The 24,226-nt window shown below is 45.5% G+C and overlaps 1 protein-coding gene across 1 annotated transcript in view; it reads right to left on the bottom strand.

Moving 5' to 3' along the window:
• Positions 1-24,226, bottom strand: part of PCGF3 (polycomb group ring finger 3) — a 1,052,715-nt gene that overhangs the window by 201,179 nt on the left and 827,310 nt on the right. The window contains 1 exon segment of the mRNA XM_033918044.1: positions 19,688-19,798. Within this exon segment, the coding sequence (XP_033773935.1) occupies positions 19,688-19,798 (111 nt within the window).

Raw genomic sequence — 24,226 nt, forward strand, 5'->3', positions numbered from 1 at the left:
CCACCACCACTGAAACACAACCCACCGCCACCCCCCCTCCCCCCCGGTGTCCTAGACAACCCCCCAAAACCTTCACGAAGGTCAGCCAGAAAGATGCCTACTCCTTCTGGCCAGCAGGTCTGCCTCATCAAAATGATGGAAACGCATGGAAACAACCGAAACTTGGAACAAACACAAGGATGATCAGAAGTGTCACAGGGTGGTGAGAGATGCCAAAAAGGACTATGAGGAGAAAATAGTGAAGGCCAAAAACTTCAAGCCCTTCTTCAGATAAGTGAAAGGGAGAAAAACCGCAAAAGAGGTGGTGGGACCACTGGACGACCAGGGAAGGAAAGGGTACATCAAGGATGACAAATAAATCGCAGACAGACTATATTCCTTCTTTGCATCTGTCTTTACAAAGGAAGACACTGCAAGAATTCCAGAAGCAGTGAAAGTGTTCAAAGGAGCCTTACCACAGTAGAAGTGGACTTGGACCAGATTTACCGCCAGATCGACAAACTCAAAAGTGACAAATCTCCTGGACTGGATGGAATTCATCCGAGAGTCTTGAAAGAGCTAAAAGTGGAAATTGGTGAACTATTGCAAAAACTTGCCAACCTATCAATCAAAACAAGACAGATACCGGACGACTGGAAAATAGCAAACGTTACACCGATATTTAAAAAATGATCAAGAGGAGTACCGGGCAACTATAGACCTGTGAGTCTCACGTCGGTCCCTGGGAAGATGGTTGAGGCGCTGATCAAGAATAGCATAACCCTGCACTTAGACACACACGACCTGATTAGAGCCAGCCAGCATGGATTCAGGAAGGGGAAATCATGTTTGACGAACCTACTTAAATTTTTTGAGACAGTAAACAGACAAATTGATAGCGGAGAACCGGTGGATATTGTATACTTGGATTTCCAGAAAGAGTTTGACAAGATTCCACATGTAAGACTCCTCAGGAAACTGCAAGGCCATGGAATAGGAGACATACTAAGATGGATAGGCAAACGGCTGGAGAACAGAAGGCAGAGAGTGGGCATAAATGGGAAATTCTCAGACTGGGAGACTCTGACTAGCGGTGTGCCCCAGGGCTCGGTACTTGGGCTCATCTTATTTAATATCTTCATAAATGACCTGGAGGATGGAACATCCAGTGAGATCAAGTTCACAGATGACATAAAGCTATGCTGGGCAATCAAATCGCAGAAGGACAGCGAGGAACTTGAGCTGATTGGAAAATTGGGCAAATAAATGGCAGATGAAGTTTAATGTGGAAAAATGCAAAGTCATGCACTTAGGAAGAAAAAATAAGGAACACAAGTACAGTATGTCAGGTGCAACTCTGGGAAAAAACTGAACAGGAAAGGGACCTGGGCGTATTAATCGATAGGACCCTGAAGCTGTCGGTGCAATGTGCGGCGGCAGTGAAAAAAGTGAATAGAATGCTAGGCATGATAAAGAAGAGAATCACAAATAGATCGGAGAAAGTAATACTACCGCTTTATAGAGCAATGGTCAGACCACACTTGGAATACTGCGTCCAACATTGGTCTCCATACCTAAAGAAGGATTTAAAGTACTCGAGAGGGCGCAGAGATGAGCAACAAAGCTAATAAAGGGCATGGAGAACTTGGAATATGAGGAACGACTTAAGAGACTGGGATTGTTCTCCCTTGAGAAGAGGAGACTGCGAGGGGATATGATCGAGACTTTCAAAATACTGAAAGGAATCGACCAAATAGAGCAGGATAAAAAACTATTTACAATGTTCAATGTGACAAGGACAAGAGGACATGGACTAAAGCTAAGGGGGGACAGATTCAGGACAAATATCTGGAATCTCTGCTTCACGCAACGAGTGGTGGAAACCTGGAATGCTCTCCCAGAAGAGGTAATTGTGGAATCCACCATTCTAGGGTTTAAGGATAAGTTAGATGTACACCTCCTTATGAGTGGCTTAAGGTGACATAGGTAAGGGTAAGCTAGATGCGAATCTCTTATGAGAAGCTTAGAGTGATATGGGGACTAATACTATGCCAGGGTACACCTGGCAGGGCCTCCGCATGTGCGGATTGCCAGACTTGATGGACCTAGGGTCTGTTCTGGAGATGGCACTTCTTATGTTCCCCTTCCTGGTGCAGCTTGGGAAATGCTGGAAAGGGGCCTAAGGCTTTGATTGGTGCCTAAGGCCAATCACAGCCTTAGGCCCCTTCCCAGAGTATCCCAAGATGCACTAAGAAGGTGAGGGCCTGCTTTTTTAAAGAGGCGGGCCTGTTGGCTGGAGGGAGTAAGCATCCCTCCAGCTTGCCTTCGTGAAGAAATTGGGGGTGGAGGGTGGAGAGGTCATCGGGGGGGGGGGTTGTGTGATGGCAGCGGTAGGGAGTGGGCATCATTCCCACTGCTGGGGGGTTGGATGTTGGGGGGTTGTACAACAATGGTGGCAGGAAGGAGTGGGCATTCCTCCTGCCAATCTTCAATTTGGGGTCTCTATAACTTTTTTAATTTGTTGGGGGAGGAGGGGAGTGTTCTGAACTATCAGACCTTACTTTCCTGTCAGTGCCTCAGCCAATGAGCACACAGGCATTATCAGAAAGTAAGGCTACAACAGCTCAGACCCTGCTGGAAAAATCTGCCTGCAAATGTGCTACAACGAGGTGAGGGAATCACATAGGCCCAGTAGGCACATGCCTAGGGCCCGAAATGGTCAGGGGGGTTATTAGTGTGGTGCTTTAGGCCCTTTGGGTCCTCGCATTTCTTTCCACCCTCTCTGGATTTGCCGGCAGCAGCATCGACACCCCCCCTACCAACGCTGACCCTCCCACTGCAAGACGACCGACAAACCTCCCGGCTCCAGCAGCGTCGGCAGCCGCAGCACTCTAAACATGCTGCTTCATGGCCTTCTACCGCCCGTGATTCCCTCTGCCGCGTCAGAAGCAGAAACTGGAGAAGAGAGAGATGCCAGAGAATGGATTGGGGGGGGGGGCAGGAGACAGAAATATCAGATCTGAGTGGAGGAAATGAGAAGAGAGAGGGGGGATGGAAGGAGAGAGATGTTAGACCTTGAGGGGAACAGAGGGAAGAAGATGGATGCCAGGCCAAGGGGGCGTGGAAGAGAAATGGAAAGATGGAAGGGGGTTGGCAGACAGTTTCTGGAAGGAGCAGACAGTGGATGGAAGGAAGAAAATGACAAGATGAGGAAAGCAGAAACCAGGGGACAAAGGTTGTTATGTGCCATCAACTCGTGCTCGAGTCCTAATCCAATGTTAGATGAATAAGAACATAAGAAGTTGCCTCCGCTGAGTCAGACCAGAGGTCCATCCTGCCCAGCGGTCCGCTCCCGCGGTGGCCCATCAGGCCTAATTGCCTGAACAGTGTCCATGACTAATTTTGTAACTGCCTCTGATCCTCTAATTTTATCCCTATTACCTACCTCTACTCCTATCTGTACCCCTCAATCCCTTTGTCCTCCAGGTACCTGTCCAGACCCTCTTTGAAGCCCTGTAGTGTGCTTCTGCTTATCACATCCTCCGGTAGCGCGTTCCATGTATCCACCACCCTCTGAGTGAAAAAGAACTTCCTGGTGTTTGTTCTAAACCTTTCCCCTTTCAGTTTCTCCGAGTGCCCCCTTGTGCTTGTGCTTCCCCATAATTTGAAAAATCTGTCCATGTCCACTCTTTCTATGCCCTTCATGATCTTGAAGGTTTCTATCATGTCTCCTCTAAGTCTCCGCTTTTCCAGGGAGAAAAGCCCCAACTTCTTCAGTCTGTCAGTATATGAGAGGTCTTCCATACCTTTTATTAGCTTAGTTGCTCTTCTCTGGACTCTCTCAAGTACCGCCATGTCCTTCTTGAGGTACGGCGACCAGTACTGGACACAGTACTCCAGGTGCGGGCGCACCATTGCACGATACAGTGGCAGGATTACTTCCTTCGTCCTGGTTGTGATACCCTTCTTAATGATGCCCAACATTCTGTTCGCCTTCCTTGAGGCTGTGGCGCACTGCGCCGACGCCTTCAATGATGTGTCTACCATCACTCCCAGGCGGACAACTGAGCGCAAGACTTCAGCGCGCTGCTCTAAAAGCTTCTTTTAACGGGCTCCAGAAGGGGGTGTGGGGGGAACCCCCCACTTTACATAATAGTGTTCGCACTGCCATGTTTGGGGGATGTGTGGGGTGTAACCCCCCCACATTATACAGAAAACATAACTGTTTACCTATTTTTTTGGGAAAAGTTACGTTTTCAGTATAATGGGGGTTACAACCCCCCAAAACCACCCCAAATGGCAGCACCAACACTATTAAGTAAACTGGGGGTATCCCCCCAAACCCTCCATCGGAGCCCGTTAAAAGAAGCTTTTAGAGCGGCGCGCTGAAGTCTTGCGCTCAGTTGTCCGCTCTCAATTGTTGGCGCGCGTTTGTCTCGCGCGCTTATGACTGTGAACCACGTAGAACATTTAGTCTGCCAGCCAGCACTATAAATCTCTTCAATGCTTTTGTAAAAAGGGGGGGTTAGTTTGTGATTAGTTATTCCATACTGGGTGAGGGTGGTGCTGTGTCCTATGTGTATGAAAGATATAGTTTTCTGTTAGCATTGACCAACCTTGTTTGGCAAAATGCATCAGGCATGATTCCTGGGAGCACCTTGAATAAACCTCATTTGAATCTCCTTATTGTCTGCTGATCTTCTTTTGTTTCATGTTGGATGTTTTGGTGCCTTGTTTTGTTTCAAATGAACATACATGGAGTGGAATGTACCAGAGAAGTTACAGATTTGGTTGTTTATACATACATATGGGTTAAAGTTGTATGACATTGAGTGAGGCAGTTGAGAGGAGTTGCAAACTTGGTTATTAATATAGACTTGTGTTTCGGATTGTATTACTGCTTTACAATGCATCTGAACACTTATATACATATGGAAAGGGTTCAAAGTTAAAGGGAAGGAAGGGGGATTTGTTCAGAGATGTTTGGGGCTTGCATAGAACTAAAACTACACTGGCACTGGTTTGGTAATCTTTGTTGTTTTTTTTAATTTCATAAGAAAATAAAAAAAGAAATAAGTGGAAATAAAAAAGTAAATATGATAACAAGTAAATAAATGGGGGCGGGGCAGGGGGTGGGGCGGGAGAGGGCTAGGGGGCCCAGTGTACTTGTGTGCCTAGGGGCCCTCGAAGAATTAATCCTGCCCGGAGTGCTCATTTTAATATTAATGACCTCATTGTATTACATTTGCATGGCAGAGTTGGAGTCAGCTAGGAAGCTTGGAAAAGACCATGGTGAGCTGCTCCGATATTTGGCCAGTAAAATACTACCTTGCTAAACCAGCTGGAGCAAGTTTAGCAACTGTGTTAAAAGCACGTTAGGTTTTGAGAATCTTCCCCTCAGTAAATAAATTCAAAATAAAACTCTTTTCTACCTTGTTGCTGGGCATTTTTGTTTTTTCCATCATCTTGGTCTGTTTCTTTTTCTGCTTTTTGTCTGTCTTCTACTAATTCTCTTTCCAGTGTCTGCTATTTTTTCCTCTTTTCTCTTGTTCCATTCCTTCACTATGCTTGTCTCTAACATTGAATTTTCCCCTTCAGTTTTTTCCTTCTTTTTTTCTGCTTATATCCACTCATTTCACCCTTTTTCTCACCCTTCTTTCTTTTGAAATTTTCAGCTACCCATCAATTTTCCATCTCCTGTGTCTCTAGCTCTCCCATTTCCTATCTCACTACTTTCCTGGCCTCCTATTTCCTTACTCCCCATTACCACATTTCTACCTCTGTACTTACTGTTCTCTCACATGTCCTCTTGTCATCCTCCTTTTGACCTCTTCCACATCACTCCACCATTTCCAGAATCTTCTTCCATCTCTCTACTCTTGTCAGAAAATGAAAGTGGAGTGGGCTATACAGTGGTTCCTCGCATAACGGACGCCTCGTACAGCGAACGCTGCGCATAACGAACTTTTTGTCTTGCTCCCTATAACGAACTTCGTTTCACACAACGAAGTCGCCCGAGGGGCCCGGGGGGGGGCGGAACTACTCTCGCCGAAGCCGGGAACAGCAGCACCCTCCTGTCTGAATGCAGTGTTCCATCATCTCCCTCCACCTTACCTTAGATGCCGAGTTTTCCAGCTTTCTTTTTCGGCCAGCCACACACTTTCAAAGAGCAGCACATGCGCGCATGCTCTGTTGTTCAATCTTCTCCTCTGACGCAACCGGAAACCGGAAGTTGCAGGAGAAGAGAACATTGATCAACTTCAGCAGCTGCGCGTGCACAGCTTTTTGAAAGCGTGCGGCTGGGTGAAAAAGAAAGCTGGCAAACTCTGCATATAAGGTGAGGTGGAGGGAGGGAAATGTAGGGCTGCAGAACGAATTATTTTCTTTTACATGTATTCTTATGGGAAAACGCGTTTCACACAACGAACGTTTCACATAACAAACTTGCTCCTGGAACGGATTAAGTTCGTTGTGTGAGGCACCACTGTATCTCCTTGTCCCTTTCTCTTCAAACTCTAGTATCTTCTTATTCTACATCTCTTCCCTGCTGCCCTCCCATGGATCCATCTCTCCTCTTCTCTCTCCCCACCCCTCATGATCCAACATAACTGCCTCTCTATTTTGTTGTTCTTCTTCCCTCCTCCTTGATGCTAAACAGGACAGAGGGAGGAAAGATAGACCCAACATTTCTCTCTCTCGTCCCTCTCTTCCTTCCATCCCAAGATACAATTTCTATCTCCCTTCTAGACTACCCCTCCTCCATTCAGCATCTCTCCCTCCCTCCACCCTACCAATCTCAGATCCACCATCTCTCCCTTTCCCTTCCCAGTTACCCAACCCTCTGAGTGATAATATAGTGCTAGGAGCGGAGTCACGTGATGTGCTGAGCAGGGAAGGACTTGTCCTGCTTGAGCTCCGGGGCCCCCGGGTCTTCTATCTCTCATCCTTTTCTTTGTTTTTTGCCCCTTGCTGTATTTTGGCCTCTTGGTTCATGGACAGATTTGTCCAACCACTCAGCCCTATTATGTGTGGGAGATCCAACGTGCAGACAAAGAAAAGTCTACCCAATCTCTGCGGCCTGACTCCAAGATGGTGACGTCTGAGTCAGGCCCCGCGCTTCAGCTTTCAGAGGAACATATTGCAGCGCTCTCGGTGTCCATGGTAAGGGTTTAGAAGCTAGATTTGATCAATTGTCAGGACAGCTTTCGGCTTTTGAAAATCTGCTAGCTGATACCATGCGGCACACCGGGGAGCTTGAAATCCGAGTTGCATCGACGGAAGACGCACAAGCCACCTCGGTGGCAGAGTTAACTGCCCTTAGAGACCAGGTTCATCGGCAGACAGAGAAGATCAACGATCTTGAAAACCGGTCTCGAAGAGACAACCTGAGACTGGTGGGCTTTCCAGAATCGGAATCTGATTCCAGCATGCTTGTCTACTGTGGAGTCCTGGCTCCGAATGGAACTTCCCTTGCCCGATGGTATGGGGCCGATCCAGCTGGAAAGAGCACATCACCTGTGCCAATGGAGTGATGATCGTGCCCGGGCCCGGGTGATCATCCTGAAGATTCACAACTGTACACACAAGGTGGAATTAATGTGGCAGTACAAACAATGAGGAACATGCTCTGCTTCAATGGAGATCCTGCACGCTTGTTCCAAGATTATTCTCCGTCCTTGCAGAAGATGCGCCAACTTTTTCCCCCCTTTGCTCTGCCCTCTACAATCGCAAGAGGTGGTTTATGCTTCTGTATCCAGCGCTTCTAAAAATCTGGACAAGTGCTGGGTGGAAAACTTTTGATACGGTAGCCTCTGCTCAGGCATATTTGGAAACACTGCAGGAGGAACCTAGTACCTCCGTTTCTACCTGATTGTTTTATATTTATTTTTGCTTGCTGGACTCTCTTCGGTTACTCGGCTTGGTCTGAGTATATGAATAGCTGCGAATGTGTGCTTTTGGGATTCGATGTGAGTGTGTTCTTGCTACATTTCTTGCTTGGCGTGAATATGTTTGTGGGGACGTTTCTTAACTTGCTCCTTCTTAGTTTTTTGCTGCTCCTTTCCTTCGCCTGATAGTGGCTGCGGCTCCCTGGTAATGGGTCCTTTCACCTTGCATTACTTCGTATAATGTGGGGAAGCCATCTATGGTTTTTACAGTGTGTTGAGAGGGCTTGTACTGGTTCTATTGGGTAAGGAGCAGTGAGGTGAGGTGTGTGTCTTGTGTGCGAGTTTTCCAACTGGGGGCTTTGGGGTGTTTCTCTTTCTGGGTGGGGTGGTTTGTATGCCGGGAAGATAGGTGTACGAGTGTGTCTTGTGTGTTTGTATTCTTTCATGGGTCTTTTGGGGTCTCTCTCTCTTTAGTTTTCTTGGTATGTCAGTTGAGTGGGGTGTGTAAGGGGTTTACTTAGCTTCTAACTCCTTCTAGTTTTACGACTTGGTTCTTCTACATTTCTGATTCTGTTGTACTTCTTTCCTCTACTGTATCAGGGCCTTGCTTGCTTGGGACATGGTGTGGGTATGGTACTGTTCCATATGGGTTGGCTTCCCTTAGCCTTTTTGGCTGTTTCTTCGGAACAGGTGTTTGGGAGCTCCCCTCTGTTTTGTTGGGTTGGACTGGGGAGGTTATGTTCATGTGATTCTGGAGTGAGGTGTTTTCAGTGTTAGGAGCTTGTTTATCATACTGTGTGGATGGGGGGGACAGGGGGCCCTGTTCACGATATTGTGACTCCCTCACCTCGCAACCCCTTTTGGTGGTGCGAAGCAGGTTTTCTATTGGGAGGAGGGGGGTTTGTTATGGGGCACAGGGTGGGTTGGGTGGTTGGTCCTTCTTTGGTTCTTTTGTTTGGACTTTTGGCCACTTGCATTGTATTGGATCTGCTTGTCAGGACTTCTATTCTGTCTGGCTTTATTGCCCCCAGGGGAGGCTGGGCTCCTAGGGTTATTTTTCTGTCTCTTTACTATGTTCTTTTGTCTTTCTATTCCCTGATTTTCCAATCTGAGCATTCCTTTTAGACTTAACTCTTGGAACGTGGGGGTATTACCTCACCGGTTAAGCAGTCGAAGATTCTATCAGTTCTACAACGGTATCATTCGGATATTGCTTGTTTACAAGAGACTCGCTTGACGGATGCGGAACATCTTAAACTGCATCATTCTTGGGTGGGGGAAGTCTACTTTGCATGATCCCCGGGTCGTCATGGTGGTATCGCTGTACTAGTCCGCAAATCCTCGCCATTAGGTGTTCAGGTCCTTGATAAAGCTGCTGATGGTAGATACTGTGTGACAGGGAAGCTCCTGTCACAGTGAAAACTACTGCTAAAACTCCCCAACATGCAGCACAGGGTCCTGTAAAACCCGGCCTGGAGCCAGGACAGCTGGCTCAGCCAAAAGATTGCAAGAAAAGGCAGGTCCCAGCACAGTTCAAGAGCCAGATGGGGAGGGCTCTAAAAACCAATAATTTCCCCTATCACTCCTTTCCCCAAGTGAGGGAGAAACCTGACACCAATTTGCAAAGGGGTGGAAGTGTGAAGGACACAGCTGACTCTGATGAGAGAAGCCAAACCACTCACGGAGGTTCCAGATCACGGAGGGTGCTTAAGCCCCAGCATGATCGTATGGCAGGAAGCCAGCTTCTAAGGAAAGGTGGTACAACACTTGGGAGGTACAGTGACTGGCAGCTTAAACCCCAGAGAGAAGGGCTGGGAAATTATCCCCAGGGAAATGCTGCAGGCATTTTGGCAGACCTGCAGAAAGGGGGATGGGATGCACAGCCTGGGAGGAATGAGGAAATGCTAAGCCAGAGTTCCCATGAGGGTGAATGGGAAATGTGCAGTGTCCTGAGTGATAATGTAAGTGTGGAGGACATGGACCTGGGAGTATACAGTATGTGAAAGTCCTCAGCTAATCTCATGAAGAAAGTTCTCCATTGTTTTTTATCACACTGAAGCCAGAGCATTGCTGGCAGAGCTAATTAGGTGAGAAAAGCTTGTCTGAAGATAAAGAGAGCTGAGAGGTGAAAAGGGTTGACACAAGCCGTGCTCAGCTATAAAGCCAGAAGTTGTTGGGGTCCAGAGAGACCAGTAAATCCCAGTGGGGATATGAGCCGATGAAGGCATTGAACTGATGCAATACTTTGAGGTTATATTATCTTTCTTTTGATAAGGAGGGGCAATCCAGCTCCTCAGTAAAAACCCATAAGACTCACCTGGACTGTGATATAGTAGCGTGCAGGATGCACCCAAAGGACTCTAACAAACCAATGTGAATGTTTTGTTTTGTTTTCTTTTCTTTTTACTTTGGGACACTAATAAACCTGGTACTGTTTTTCAAGGAATCCGGTATCCGGGTCTTCCTTTCACAACCATATAAAAGGCGTCCTAAAATTCTTGCTTGTGGTCCGAGCCTGAGTTTCCCACCTACTCGGGGATGGGCCCGGCCACAATACCTTCTTTTGCGTCTGGCACTGAGTGATAAGCAGTACCTTCTTTTGGTGGTATATGGCCCCAACTCGTCGGAATCTTCTTTTTTACAGAAGCTAACTCAGCTTTTTTCTCATTACTCTACTGATCCTCTTCTCTTGGGAAATTTTAATTTGGTTTTTGATCCTGATCTGGATAAGTTGAGTACTCCCTCTACTTCATTGGGGGCTCGGGGTCGGCTCCTTTCTGATTTTTGTGATACCCTATCTCTGGTGGACCCTTGGCGACTTCTTCACCTTGAGGTTCGTGATTACACTCATCTTTCTAGGGCTCACAATACTTGGTCTCGGAATGATCATATTTTTCTCTCTTCAAAGCTGTTTTCCTCTGTAGTATTGGCAGAGATTGGCCCTTTGTGCATCTTGGACCATACGCCCATATGGGTAGTTGTTCACTTTGATGTCGATTATCTTCGTTCATCTTCTTGGCGCTTGTCGATTTATCTTGCCCAGGATGAGGAATTTCAAACCTTGTTGCGAACCCAATGGGATGATTATTCTACCAACAATGCCACTCATATGGATGACCCGGTTTTGTTTTGGGAAGCTGTTAAGATGGTGCTTCGAGGCCATATCATCTCCTTTTTGTGTGCACGGAACAAGCATCTTCATAGAGGCATTGTCACTCTGGAATGGGCCTTGCGTACAGCTAAGCGAACATTTCATTTGGTTCCCTCGAGAGAAACCCGAGAAAGCTACTTGTCTACTCAAAAGGCTCTCAATTCTCTTATTCACTTACGTTCTTAGAAATGGGCAGTCTACCACAAACATCGGTTCCACCGCTTTGGTAATAAGCCTGGGCGCCTTATGGCACATTTAGCGACAGCTGAGACCAGCAGAAAACCAATTTCGACTCTTCGGACTCCAGGTGGGGGCAGGGCGACCAGTACATCGGCAGTTTCGGGGGTCTTATTTGATTTTTTTCAACAGATGCATGGAGCCCCTGATGATGCTTCTCCGGAACTGTTGGTGGATTATCTTCAGTCCTCTGGGCTCCCTGAAGATGTAGCATCCTTTCTTAATAGCCCATTTCGAGTGGCGAAACTAGAATCTGCGATTAAGGTTCTTCGCTCTGGACAGGCCCCGGGTCCGGATGGCTTTTCCGGTGAGTTTTATCGCATTCTTTCCCCTATTCTTTGTGGCCCTTTGTTGGCCTACTTTAATGCAGCTATTACTCAGAGATCCTTCCCTCGTTACGCTAATGAGGCACTTATTACTTTATTGCTTAAACCGGGTAAGGCGGCAGATGAACCTAGCTCTTATCGTCCTATTTCTTTGATTAATGTTGACCTCAAGCTTCTTTCTCGCATCTTAGAGGATCGCCTTGCTCCTCATCTCTCTACGCTTATTCATGAGGACCAGGTAGGCTTTGTCCATGGCCGACAATCAGTCTGTAATGTTCGCAAGGTTCTTTTTGCCTAAGCTCATTGTCAATACCACCGTATACCAGCTTTGTTTGTTAGCTTAGATGCCTCTAAGGCTTTTGATAGTGTTCATTGGTCCTTTTTATTTTCCACTCTTGCTTATGTTGGGCTGGGATACTTTTATCTGAATGCGATTCGTTCCTTGTACAGTGGTACCTTGGATTACGAGCATAATCCGTTCCAGGAGCATGCTCGTAATCCAAAATGCTCGTTTATCAAAGCGAGTTTCCCCATAGGAAATAATGGAACTCGCTTTGATACGTTCCCACCCCCGATAACCGGCATCGCTCCCCCCCCCCGCTTGCAAAGGCCCCCTTGCTCCAACCGCCCCCCCACCACGCAAACCGCCCCCCCCCCCCGCCAATACAATTTAAATTTACCCACCTCACTCCGAGATTCTCGGTGAGAGGGAGAATAGAAGTCCTTGAGCATGCGCAGATGCATGCTCAAGGCAGGGAGGCAGGCAGAAACCGGAGGTGTCAGGTCAAAAGCGCGCTGGGACAAAGGCGCGCTTTGTCTATGACCCGAAGCAGGAAGCCGGAAGATCTTCTAGGCACACGAGCTGTGCCTGCGTTCCGGTGCTGGTGCTAGACAGGGAGGTGGGTAAATTTAAGTTGTACTGGTGGGGGGGGGGGTCGGTTGGAGCGAGGGGGCCTTTGCGAGCGGGGGGGGGAAGCGATGCCGGTTATCGGGGGGGGTTGCTCGCAAATCGAGTCAACACTCGGTTTGCGAGTCAAAAGTTTGCTGAGTGTTTTGCTCGTCTTGCAAAACACTCGCAAACAGGGTTACTCACAAACCGAGGTTTGACTGTACTCTAATCCGCGGGCTTCTCTGCTAGTTATTGGAATGCGTACTGACTCCTTTTATATTCTTCGGGGCACTGGACAGGGGTGCCCTCTCTCACCTTTGCTCTTCCTTCTTTCTTTGGAACCTCTGCTTTGCACTCTTCGGGAGTTTGGAGAGGTGCGAGGCCTTAATGTTGAGGGGAAGGAACTGAAGACTTTGGCCTTTGCTGATGATATGTTTTTGATTCTTACTAGACCTACGGATTCCTTGCCAGCGGTGTTAGAACTTATCTCTGAATTTGGATTTTATTCTGGATTATCCCTTAATTTGGAGAAGTCGCTTGCCTTGCCTTCCTTTCCTGAGGTTCGTACAATATGGGTGGGTGCATTTCCTTTGCGTTGGGCAGATTCTTCGTTGAAGTATTTAGGGGTGTTAATACTGCTTGATTTATCACGCTTATACTCTATGAATGTGGAGCTGCTGCTTCAGGCCCTTCAGAATAAATTACAGCTTTGGAGTAGTCTTCCATTCTCGCTTTTAGGATGGGTACACTTATATAACATGCTTATTGTCCCGTGTTGGTTATACGTTTTTCAAGTGCTCCCTCTATATCTTACCTCTCGTGATGAACGACGAGTGGAGCACTTGATTCAGAAGTTTCTGTGGGCTGGTAAGAGGGCTCGTTTGCCCTACAAGTGTGAGGCGGCTCCGTGGTATAAGGGTGGTCTGGGTTTGTTGAACCTCCGCTTTTTAACTATTGGTTGTGGGATGCGCCACATTAATGACTTTTTTAGGGGTTCCTCAGCTTTTACTAATACTTCTCTGGAACTTTCTTGTTTTCGGACTACTCATTTTAGTGCTTACCTTCATTCTGCTCCTTCTACCTTACCTGAGCCACTCTCTCGAAAGGTGCTACATCGTCCACTCTGGAAGGTTTGGCAATGGGTCTGTAAATTTCATTTTATTAGTTCTACTGTCACTCCTTTTCTACCTATCCGCTTTAATGGCTCCTTTCTCCCTGGGATGGATGGAGCTAGTTTTGCCCAGTGGGAAGCAAGGGGAATTCATTATGTGTTTCAGTCGGTGGATGATGGGGGAGGGTCCGGCCCTTTGCTCAAGTGAGGGAGGACTTTGACCTTTTGTCCGTTGATTATTTTGCTTATATGCAAATTCACCATTAACTTCATTCTCTACCCTCTGGCTGCTTAACGACTTCTTGTCAGGAGTTGTTATCTACGGCTTCACAATTGGTTCTCAGCTTCCTGTTCCCCTTAAATTTCATCACCGTCATCTGAAGGATGAGTCCCCCTTGCTTGATCATATTAAATTACGAGATGCTTGGGCTCGTGACCTTGCTGTGGACTTATCTGATGATGTGATTTTACATGATGTACGCAGATTACCTGCTTATTGTAAATATACTACCTTTTGGGAGCAACATTACATTTATATATTTCTCCTAAGAGAGCTTATCTCTCCGGATTTCGTGAGTCCGCTGTCTTCGCTGTCTAGCCCCTGAGGCGGGCCTGGGACATATGTTCTGGACCTGCCCCACTATTTGATCTTTTTGGGATGCTGTATTTGTGGAGCGCATTTGGTCCATTACCATTATACGTTCTCCTGTGTTATTATTTGGCAAAGTACCCCATTTTTCCCCTCCCGGAAACCGGGGATGGCTGCCTTCCTCAAGTGGACAGTCCTTATTGCCTTAAAATGTATCTTACTTAAATGGCTTGATGGAGAGGTGCCGGATTATTCACTCTGGAGATGCAGGATGATTACTCTCCAGATGTGGGAATGTATGAGATTTTTCTTCTCTCTCAGGGCGCCTTTTTCAATGTACCTGGGAACCTTTTTGGACTACTATGACTCCCGTGGCTCGTAGCCATTTACTTAATTGCTGATATATTGAATTTCCATTATTTGTATATTTTTGTACTTTGTATCCTATTCTGGATTATTCTGGGGTTGCACTTAGAAGGAGGACCAGGGGTGACAGATGGGGAAGGATGGTTTGGGGAGTTGGGTATCTGGGTTGATGTCATGGATTATTGGATATAACTTGAGCTTGTTTTTCTTGCATTTGTTTCCTACTGTTACATTCTTGTTGAGCTCAATAAAATATATTTGACTATATAGTGCTAAGAGCCTGAAGAGATCCCAGTTTTATGGGAGGGGCAGAGGCATATGAGAGTATGATGAGGACTGCTGAACCGTCCTGGAAAAAAACAAGGGCTTGACTATTGTAGCTGGTCAAAGCACAAAGACAGGTGAAGAGTCATAAACCTTCCATTGCAGCTAATGTTTTACTGACAGAGATAGAACAAAGAATTTCTAAGCACATCGGGGGCCAGATCCAATGATTTAGGCATTGATTTTTTTCATTTCATTTTGATTTAAGTATTTATGTATAATTAAACAAAAAAATACAACATTAGAAATATACTTATTAATGTGGTACTAGTGTCTTCGATTCTGATCTCTCATTTTCTACGCATATCCAACAAGCTGTCACTTCTATCTCTTCAATATCACTAAAATTCGCCCCTTTCTCTCTGACCACACTACCCAGATCTTTGTCCAAGCTCTCATAACTTCACACTTAGATTACTGCAATCTACTCCTAACTGGTATTCCGCAGTGTCACCTCTCCCCTTTACAATCTGTGCAAAACTCTGCTGCACGACTCATCTTCTACCAACCTCGCTATGCTCATGTCACCCCTCTCCTTAAGTCACTTAACTGGCTCCCTAGCTGCCATCTTATTGCTGACCTACAAGTGTGTTCATTCTGCTGCCCCTCAATATCTCTCCTTGATTCTCTCTCCTTATACACCACCCAGAGAACTCAGTTCCTCAGATAAGTCACTCTTAGCATTACCTTTCTCCTCCTCTGCCAATTCCAGACTTCGTTCCTTTCATCTAACTGCCCCCCTATGCCTGGAATAAATTACCCGAGTTTGTCCGTCAGTTTATTTATGTCAAGCCCTTTCCCTTGTTTAAAAGCAGACTGAAAACCCACCTTTTTTATATAGCTTTAAATCCTTAATCCTACTTATCTGCCCTCCTACCCAGCCCGCTGATTGACTGTTCCCTTTGACTGTATCCATGACATCCTGTATGTCTGTCTTGCCTGTTTAGATTGTAAGCTCTTTCTAGCAGGGACTGTTTTCTTATTCTTTGCGACTCTGTGTAGTGCCGCGTGCGTCTGGTAGCGCTATAGAAATTAATAGTAGTAATAGTAGTAGTATTGGGCTAGGATTCTTCTGGAACTAGTAAGGTCACTAACTACACTATGTATGAACCCCTTTGCTGAATATACATTACCTGAATGCTCTTCTGGAAAGGAAAACATTGTAATTCAATTATATTTAAATAGTGACTAACTTATAGCTACACTAGGCATCTAGATCAGGGGTCTCAAAGTCCTTCCTTGAGGGTCGCAATCCAGTTGGCTTTTCAGGATTTCCCTAATGAATATGCATGAGATCTATGTGTATGCACTGCTTTCAATGCATATTCATTGGGGAAATCCTGAAAACCCGACTGGATTGCGGCCCTCAAGGAGGGACTTTGAGATCCCTGATCTAGATGGTCAAAGGGTGAATGAGAGTATCATGGAAAAGTTAAAAAAAAAACTATGAACTTGTAATAATGAATCTATTTTTATGCATTTATGTGATCTCTTTATGTTTAAGATGCCAAATTCCCTATGTAAGGGTTGACTTTGGACTAGAATTTAGAACATACCATGTCTGCCTTTAAGACTTGTATATCCTCATATCGGTATATTACTAAACAATTATTTGATTTTTAAATGTCCCTGTACACTTAAATTTGTATTTACTCTGATTTATTAAGTATTCACATATAGTTAATCAAAAAAGAAAAATATTAAAATTATTACTGGTGAAATTCTGAATTCTCTAATCTTTGATCATAATTCTCTCCCTCCTTCCCTCTGTGCCACTCCAGGTCTACCATCTCTCCCTTTATCTTCCCAACTTCCCTTCCTTTAAGTATCTCTTTTCCCCCCACATCTAACTTCTCTCCCTTTCTCTTCCCTCTCTCTAGGCCATTACCTACCATCTCTCTCATCCTCTCTGTTTCCAGACCCATATTTATTTCCGTTCCCCTTCGCTTCCCCCCATACTGGCACTTTCCCCTTTCTTTAAACCCTCTCCCCCATTCTGCTTTTAAAAAACAACTATCAGCATGTCTTCCCCTTCCCTCTGGACCCATCTAATGTTTCTCACCTTCCCGGTCTATTTGTCAAATTTGTTTTTGTTTCCAGTGCAGCTACTTCTCCATGCTTTCCTTCTGCCATGGTCTGCTCAAGCAGAAACAGGAAGTTGCATCATTGGGGATGGACTGTGGCAGAAGAAAAGGGAATGCTGCGCTTGGCGGACCGGCTGACTCAATGATCGCTGTGAAAAGCTTCATGTCCTGGTTTAACAAGGATATCAGATGATAGGAGTCCACAAGCTCAGGGTCTCGGCCTGGCTTGGGAGAGAACCACATGAACATGAGTCTGCTCCGGTGGATACACCCCATCAAAGCCACAAGCACTGGTCCAATCTGGGTTATTTAATATTTTATAGAACTCTAGCCCCATGCCATTAGGTCCTGGTGCCTTTGCCAGCTTCAGCCTTCCAATTGTATCAAGCACCTCCCTCATTGTAATAGGGGCATTTTAGAAACCTTAGACAGAAAAACCAATGAGAATGCAGTCTGGAACCTAGTAAATTCTACTCCTGCAAAAAAATTTTTGAAAATTCTACAGTTTATTTGTAGTGCATAAAATTATCCTATCCCGAGGCCTGAAATTCCCTCCTGCCTTTTCCTCTCCAAGGTTCCAGCCTCCTCAGCTCCCTCTCTCACTCCAACTGCAGTTGTCTCCCTCTAAATCCCACCCCTCTCTCACTTGTACCCTGAATCCCCTCCTTGGTCCCTCAGTTTGGCATCTCTCTCTCCCTCTCTCCACTGGCTAAGAATCTCTTCCATTCCTGCCCCATTTCTGGTCTTGGTCACTCTTCTTCCTCCCCTTCACCACACCACCTCTCTCACATAAAACCTGAATCCCTTCCTCACTCTCCAAGATCTACCATCTTTCTCTCCCTCTCTCTACAATCAAGCTTCTCTTCCTTCTCAACCCCCCTCCCCCCTTTGTGAACTGGGTCTGGGTTTCCTTCTCATCCCCTTTCCCCTCTACTTACTGATCCATCATTCATGTCTCCCCCTCCCCCCTACTTGCAGTCCAGCATCCATATCCCCTCCTCTACCCCCCACTTGCAGTCCAGGACCCATGTCCCCTCCTCTTCCTTCTCCACCCCCACTAAGGGCCTAGCATCCATGTTCCCTCATTCCCCCCAAAAAATTGTGGTCTAGCATCCATGTCCCCTCCCCTCCTGCGTCTGGTCTCTCTCAGAGCAACTGACCTCCCCCCCTAATCCATGAGATCTGACATACTTGCAGGCCTCCCCAAGCAGCAGTAGCAGCGGCAGCTGGCCAGCAAAGGCAGAATTGTGAACAGGCTGCTCGTAGATGGCCCTGCCAAGGTATTCCCTCTGCAATGTCATCCATTTACTGGAAATAATAAAGCAGAGGGGAGGCCCTGGTGGGGTCCGTCACGAGTTGCCTGTTCACAGCGCTGTCTCTGCTGGATGGCTGCCATCTCTCCTGCTTCTTTGGGAGGCTGCAGGTATGTCAGATCTTGTGGCAGGGGATTGGTTGGAGGGAGAGGTCAGACCCATGTGGGGGAGGAGGGGATGGGAACAGGGGCAGAATGGAAGTTATGTGCAGAATTCTACACAGATGGGGAATTCTGCACTGTGCAGTTTTCCACCAGGAGTAAAATTCTGTTTAATGTTAAGGACATTTTTCAATTTGTTACGGCTGTATTTTGCTGCTATATAAATTATTTTTTATGTGTTTACTTTGTTCTTGTGAACTGCTTGGGTTCAAATACTTGAAAGGTATTAACGTAAAACAAAATATTTTCCATAGAAAGGAAAATGGTAAAACCAGAGGGCATAATTTGAGGCTGAGAGGTAGCAGACTTAAGAGCAATGTAAGGAAATTCTTCTTTACGGAGAAGGTGGTGGATGCCTGGAATGCGCTCCCGAGAGAGGTGGTAGAGAGGAAAATGGTGACGAAGTTAAAAAAAGCGTGGGGTGAACACAGAGAATCTAGAATCCAAAAATAATAGTTTATATTTAAGAACTAAACCCAGTACTGGGCAGACTTGCACGATCTGTGTCTGTATATGGCCATTTGGTGGAGGATGGGATGGTGTAAATGGACTGGAGTGAGCTTTGACGGAAACTTCAGTAGTTGGAATCTAAGAACAGTACCAGGCAGAGCTTTGGATTCTTCCCCAGAAATAGCTAAGAAGAAGAAGAAAAAAAAAAATCCCCCAAATTTTTAGATTGAATCAGGTTGGGCAGACTGGATGGACCATTCGGGTCTTTATCTGCCGTCATTAACTATGTTACTATATCAAAAGAGGCATCATAAAAATACAAGTGAGGTCCAATTTAGATGCCAAAATGTACAGATAATAGTTGATCGGGTCCAAAGAAATGAAATCAAAATATCAGGATAAAAATGGCACTAGTATGACACAAGAAAATTTATCCAAACACCAGATCTGATGTGGCCATATTTTGTAAATGTGAACAATGCCCCCATAATTTATTAGCAGCTTCAAATCTGTGAACTAATCATGAAAACATCAGACAGCAAAAACTCAGGAACTAATGCGAGTGATTCTGAAGTTTCATGATGAGCTTAGAGACTGGAACTGCTAATGAATTATTGCATTTTGGGAAATTGCTCCCAACAATCTGATATATATCCCTGATGCAGACATCTGCTGAAATGTGACTGTGTTGGGTGTGGTCAATGATTAAATAAATTCCCTTGTGTCATATTGGTGCTTTCAGTTATCCTGGTATTTTGGCATGTTTACCAGTTTCTCCAGATTGACTTAAAAACAATATACAAAAATATATTTTAGCTCACCATTTCGATGTGTATCTGTGTGCTGTTTTGTCATGTAGATGTCTCCTTTGATCTCACCAGGCACTTCCATACCAAGTTTGTGATAGAATTCTCTCTGCTTCCTCATTTCCGCTGTTGAAAATCAATAAATTTTGTTCAGCATATAACTGATAACTTACTAAATCAATTAAGAACTTTTTTTTTTTTAGGGGCATATAAAGATTTTATTGCAAAGCACTGTATTCCAGAAAACAAGTCTTATAATTCTCTGTTTTCAAATTGGTGTATATTGTACTTCTGGGGGGATTCTACCCATAATTTACAGATAAAATCACAAAATTTTACTTTGTTGCACAGAATCTCCACATAAGACCTGACTCCTCTCCAAAGGCCTGAAATTACACCCCTCCAGGCCCTCACCTCCCCAGCAATACTACTTTAGCTTTCTTTCTATCTCAAATGAGTACTGGTTTTTCAATCCCTTCCCCTCACCAGTTTTCTCTATTCCTACTTCAGTGTAAATATCTCCCATCTTTCTCCCACTGTCCCCACCCATCTTTGTGTTCCCCTGCTATTTCCACCCTCAACCTACTCTCACTCTGTCCCCCTCCCTCCCCAGCAATACTCCCAATAATCTGTCTCTCCCCATGGTCTCACACTTGGCAAACACACCAGCTTCTCCTTCTCTTCCCTAACAGCTGCTGTCTTTCTTTCCACCCTGACACATCCCACTATCCCAGACACATTCCACCATCTCCTTCTCCCCTACCCCCAAAACTGCAACTTTCTTTCTTTCCTAATGCACATACCTCTCCCTCCAGGTAAGCCACTGATTTCAGCACCCCTAAGGAAGCAATAAACGAATGAAAAACATTGCCCCCTACTCTTTGGCATCTATGAAACTGAAAATATCCAACCCTCTTTCTCTTTTTTGGACATGTGAGTCTCTTGCAGAACTCCAAAATAATCTTTAAAAGATGGTATAGGATTCCAGGAAAACAGCTATAACATCCATTTCCAGTCCAACTGTATGTTCTTTGATTTGAGAATTTCCTTCCCTCTCTTCACCCTCAACCAGTAAGGACATACAAGCCCTGGCCCACCCACTTTGACTTAAGCCCACACAGCAGTGGTACACCCTTGACAGCACTGGAATGGAGACTCCCACTGTCCTCTATCTCTATCCCTTAACAAGTATCTCTCTCTTGGAATGGTCACCAACAGGCAGCAGCAGTGATTTCTACACATAGCTTGTGACTGACCTTGAGCCTCTCTCTGTCAAGACCTGCCCCCTCCCCTCTCATGCAGCTCCGTTTCTGCCTGGGTGGAATGCGGCAGGCAGTATGTGGGAATCGCTGCTACTGCTGGCAACCCTTTCAAGAGAAAGCAATTGTTAAGATAGACTGGAAGAAGATCCAGAGAAGTGCTTGACAAAAGGAAAGAGGAAAGGAAGATAGGTTGTTGGTCACAGGGGTTGAACAATGGGAAGGAAAGATATGCTCTATGAAGTGGGGGAAGAGAAAGAGACCCACTTGATGTGGGGTGGGGGAGGGGAAAGAGAAGAGAAATGCTTGATGTGGGGTGAGGGAGGGAAGGAGATACTGCTGCACAGGGGAGGGGGGAGGGTCAGTAAAGGGAGAAATGTTGGACATGTGGGTAGAGGGGAGGAAGGAAGATATGTTGCATGGGATGGGAGAGAGATTTTAGACTTGGGGTACAAGTGGGGGTTGTGATGGTATACAATAGGAGAGGAGAGATTTTGGATATGGAGGTGGAGGATATGGAGGAGAGAAAGAGGGAGATGTTAGATCCAAGGACAAAAAAGAAGTGAGGGAAAGATGCTGGACAATGGGTGCGAGGGAAGAGAGAAGAGGAATGCTGAACCAAAGAGGAGGGAAGAGAGCAGATGCTGGGTTAAACAGTAGAGGGAGGACATCGAGTATGCTGGAAGCATGTGGAAGAGGGGAGACAAGGAAATGAATGAGAAGATAGTGATTACAGGGTGTAGAAATTTGGTAATGGGGAATAGATTAATGAAGAAAGGGAATGGAAGGCTGAGGGAAGAGCAAGGAATATACATAAATTTAAATTAATATTCCCTTCCATTAAAGAGATTCATACTTTAGGTAGGCTTTCACATTCTTTGGCATTTACTATGGTGAAAATCTGGAATGATCTTCCTTCAGTTATTAGAACTTTCTCTTCGCTGACTTGCTTTAGAAAAACCTTGAAAATGTATTTCTTTACAAAATATCTTACTGATAACTGATAGAACTCCCTAGTTGACAACTGTATGTTGACATTCACTGATTCTCCCTCTTCCATTATTATCAATGCTCTTAAGATTATGTTTTGTTAACCGTTTTGAGTCCCTTTGGGAATGATCCGGTATATAAGAATTAAGATTAGATTAGATTAGAAAATGGAGAACTACTAAGCATGAGGAAGAGATAGAAATTTGATAGAAAGCTGAAAAGTAAACATAAGTGGTGAAATTTGAGTGGACAGAGGCAGAAAAGGAGGAAAGAGTTAAAAAGGAAAGATCAATATGTCAGATGCAGGTATACTGGGGGAATGGAACAAGACAAGGAGAAAGGAGAAAATGAACAGAAGCTGCTTGAAGACACTGGAAAGCAGAAAAGAGAAACCAGAAGCAAAAAATACAAAATGTAAAATTGTCCAAGGGTTAAACAAAAAAATAATTTTATTTTAATGTGGAATACATTAGCTTTGCATCACTTACATAGGATTTTAGATAGTGCTGGGGAGGAGCCAGCTGTCTTGGTACATTTAGGTACTAATGAACATAAGAACATAAGAAGTTGCCTCCGCTGGGTCAGACCAGAGGTCCATCGCGCCCAGCAGTCCGCTCCCACGGCGGCCCATCAGGTCCATGACCTGTAAGGTGATCCTTGTCTAAACCCTTTAATTCCCCTTGTCCTTCTATCTATACCCTTTCATAACCTATCTCTACCTCTATCTATATCACTCAATCCCCGTATCCTTCAGGAATTTATCCAATCCTTCCTTGAAACCCGGTAGTGTACTCTGTCCTATCACAACCTCCGGAAGCGCATTCCAGGTATCCACTACCCTCTGAGTGAAAAAGAATTTCCTAGCATTGGTTCTAAACCTGTCCCCTTTCAATTTCTCTGAGTGCCCCCTTGTTCTTGTGGTTCCCAATAGGCTGAAGAATCTGTCCCTTTCTACCTTCTCTATGCCTTTCATGATCTTGAAAGTCTCTATCATGTCTCCTCTGAGTCTCCGCTTTTCCAGGGAGAAGAGCCCCAGCCTTTCTAACCTGTCTGCATATGAAAGATTTTCCATACCTTTTATCATTTTCGTCGCTCTTCTCTGAACCCTCTCAAGTATCGCCATGTCCTTCTTGAGGCACGATGACCAATATTGGACACAGTACTCCAGATGTGGGCGCACCATCGCGTGATACAGCGGCATGATGACTTCTTTCGACCTTGTTGTAATACCCTTCTTAATACCCAACATTCAGTTTGCTTTCTTTGAGGCTGCTGCACATTGTGTCGTTGATTTCATTGTTGTATCCACCAGCACACCCAAGTCTTTTTCAAGGTTACTTTCCCCTAGCACTGATCCCCCCCATTTTGTAGCTGAACATCGTGTTCTTTTTCCCTATATGACCTTGCATTTCTCTATATTAAAGTTCATTTGCCATTTATTTGCCCACTCTTCCAGTTTGTTTAGGTCCCTTTGTAGGTCTTCACATTCTTCCACGGTTCTAAGCCTGCTACAGAGTTTGGTGTCATCTGCAAATTTTATAGCTTCACACTTCGTCCCCGTTTCCAGGTCATTTATAAATACATTGAACAGCAGCGGTTCGAGCACCGACCCCTGCGGAACACCGCTCGTGACCCTCCTCCAATCCGAGTAGTGGCCCTTCATTCCAACCCTTTGCTTTCTGCCTGCAAACCAGTGTTTAATCCATTTGTATATGTCCCCTTCCACCCCGTGGTTCCACAGCTTCCTAAGTAGCCGCTCATGAGTACCTTGTCAAAGGCTTTTTGGAAGTCGAGAAATGATGTCTATGGGGTTCCCCTTTGTCCATCTGACTGTTTATCCCTTCAAAGAAGTGCAGTAAGTTCATTTGGCAAGATCTTCCCTTGCAGAAGCCATGCTGGCTCGCTTTCAGTTGTCTATTTTTTTCTATGTGCTGTCTTTTATCAGTGCTTCTACCATCTTGCCCTGAACTGAAGTCAAGCTTACCGGCCTGTAGTTCCCTGGGTCACCCCTCAATCCCTTTTTGAAGATAGGTGTGACATTTGCTATTTTCCAGTCCTCCAGGATCTCCCCAGTTTTCAAGGATAGGTTACAAATTTGTCGGAAATAGGAAAATGTGGGAGGGAGGTTCTGGAAGTCAAATATAGGGTTCTTTTTACGAAGGTGCGCTAGCATTTTTAGCACACACACTGGATTAGCGTGCACTAGCTGAAAAACTACCACCTGCTCAAGAGGAGGCGATAGCGGCTAGCGTGCGCTATTCCGTACGTTAAGGCCCTAACGCACCTTTGTAAAAGTAGCCCATAG

This window comes from Geotrypetes seraphini, chromosome 1 (genome assembly GCF_902459505.1).
Source record: "Geotrypetes seraphini chromosome 1, aGeoSer1.1, whole genome shotgun sequence".
Classification (NCBI taxonomy): Eukaryota; Metazoa; Chordata; class Amphibia; order Gymnophiona; family Dermophiidae; genus Geotrypetes; species Geotrypetes seraphini.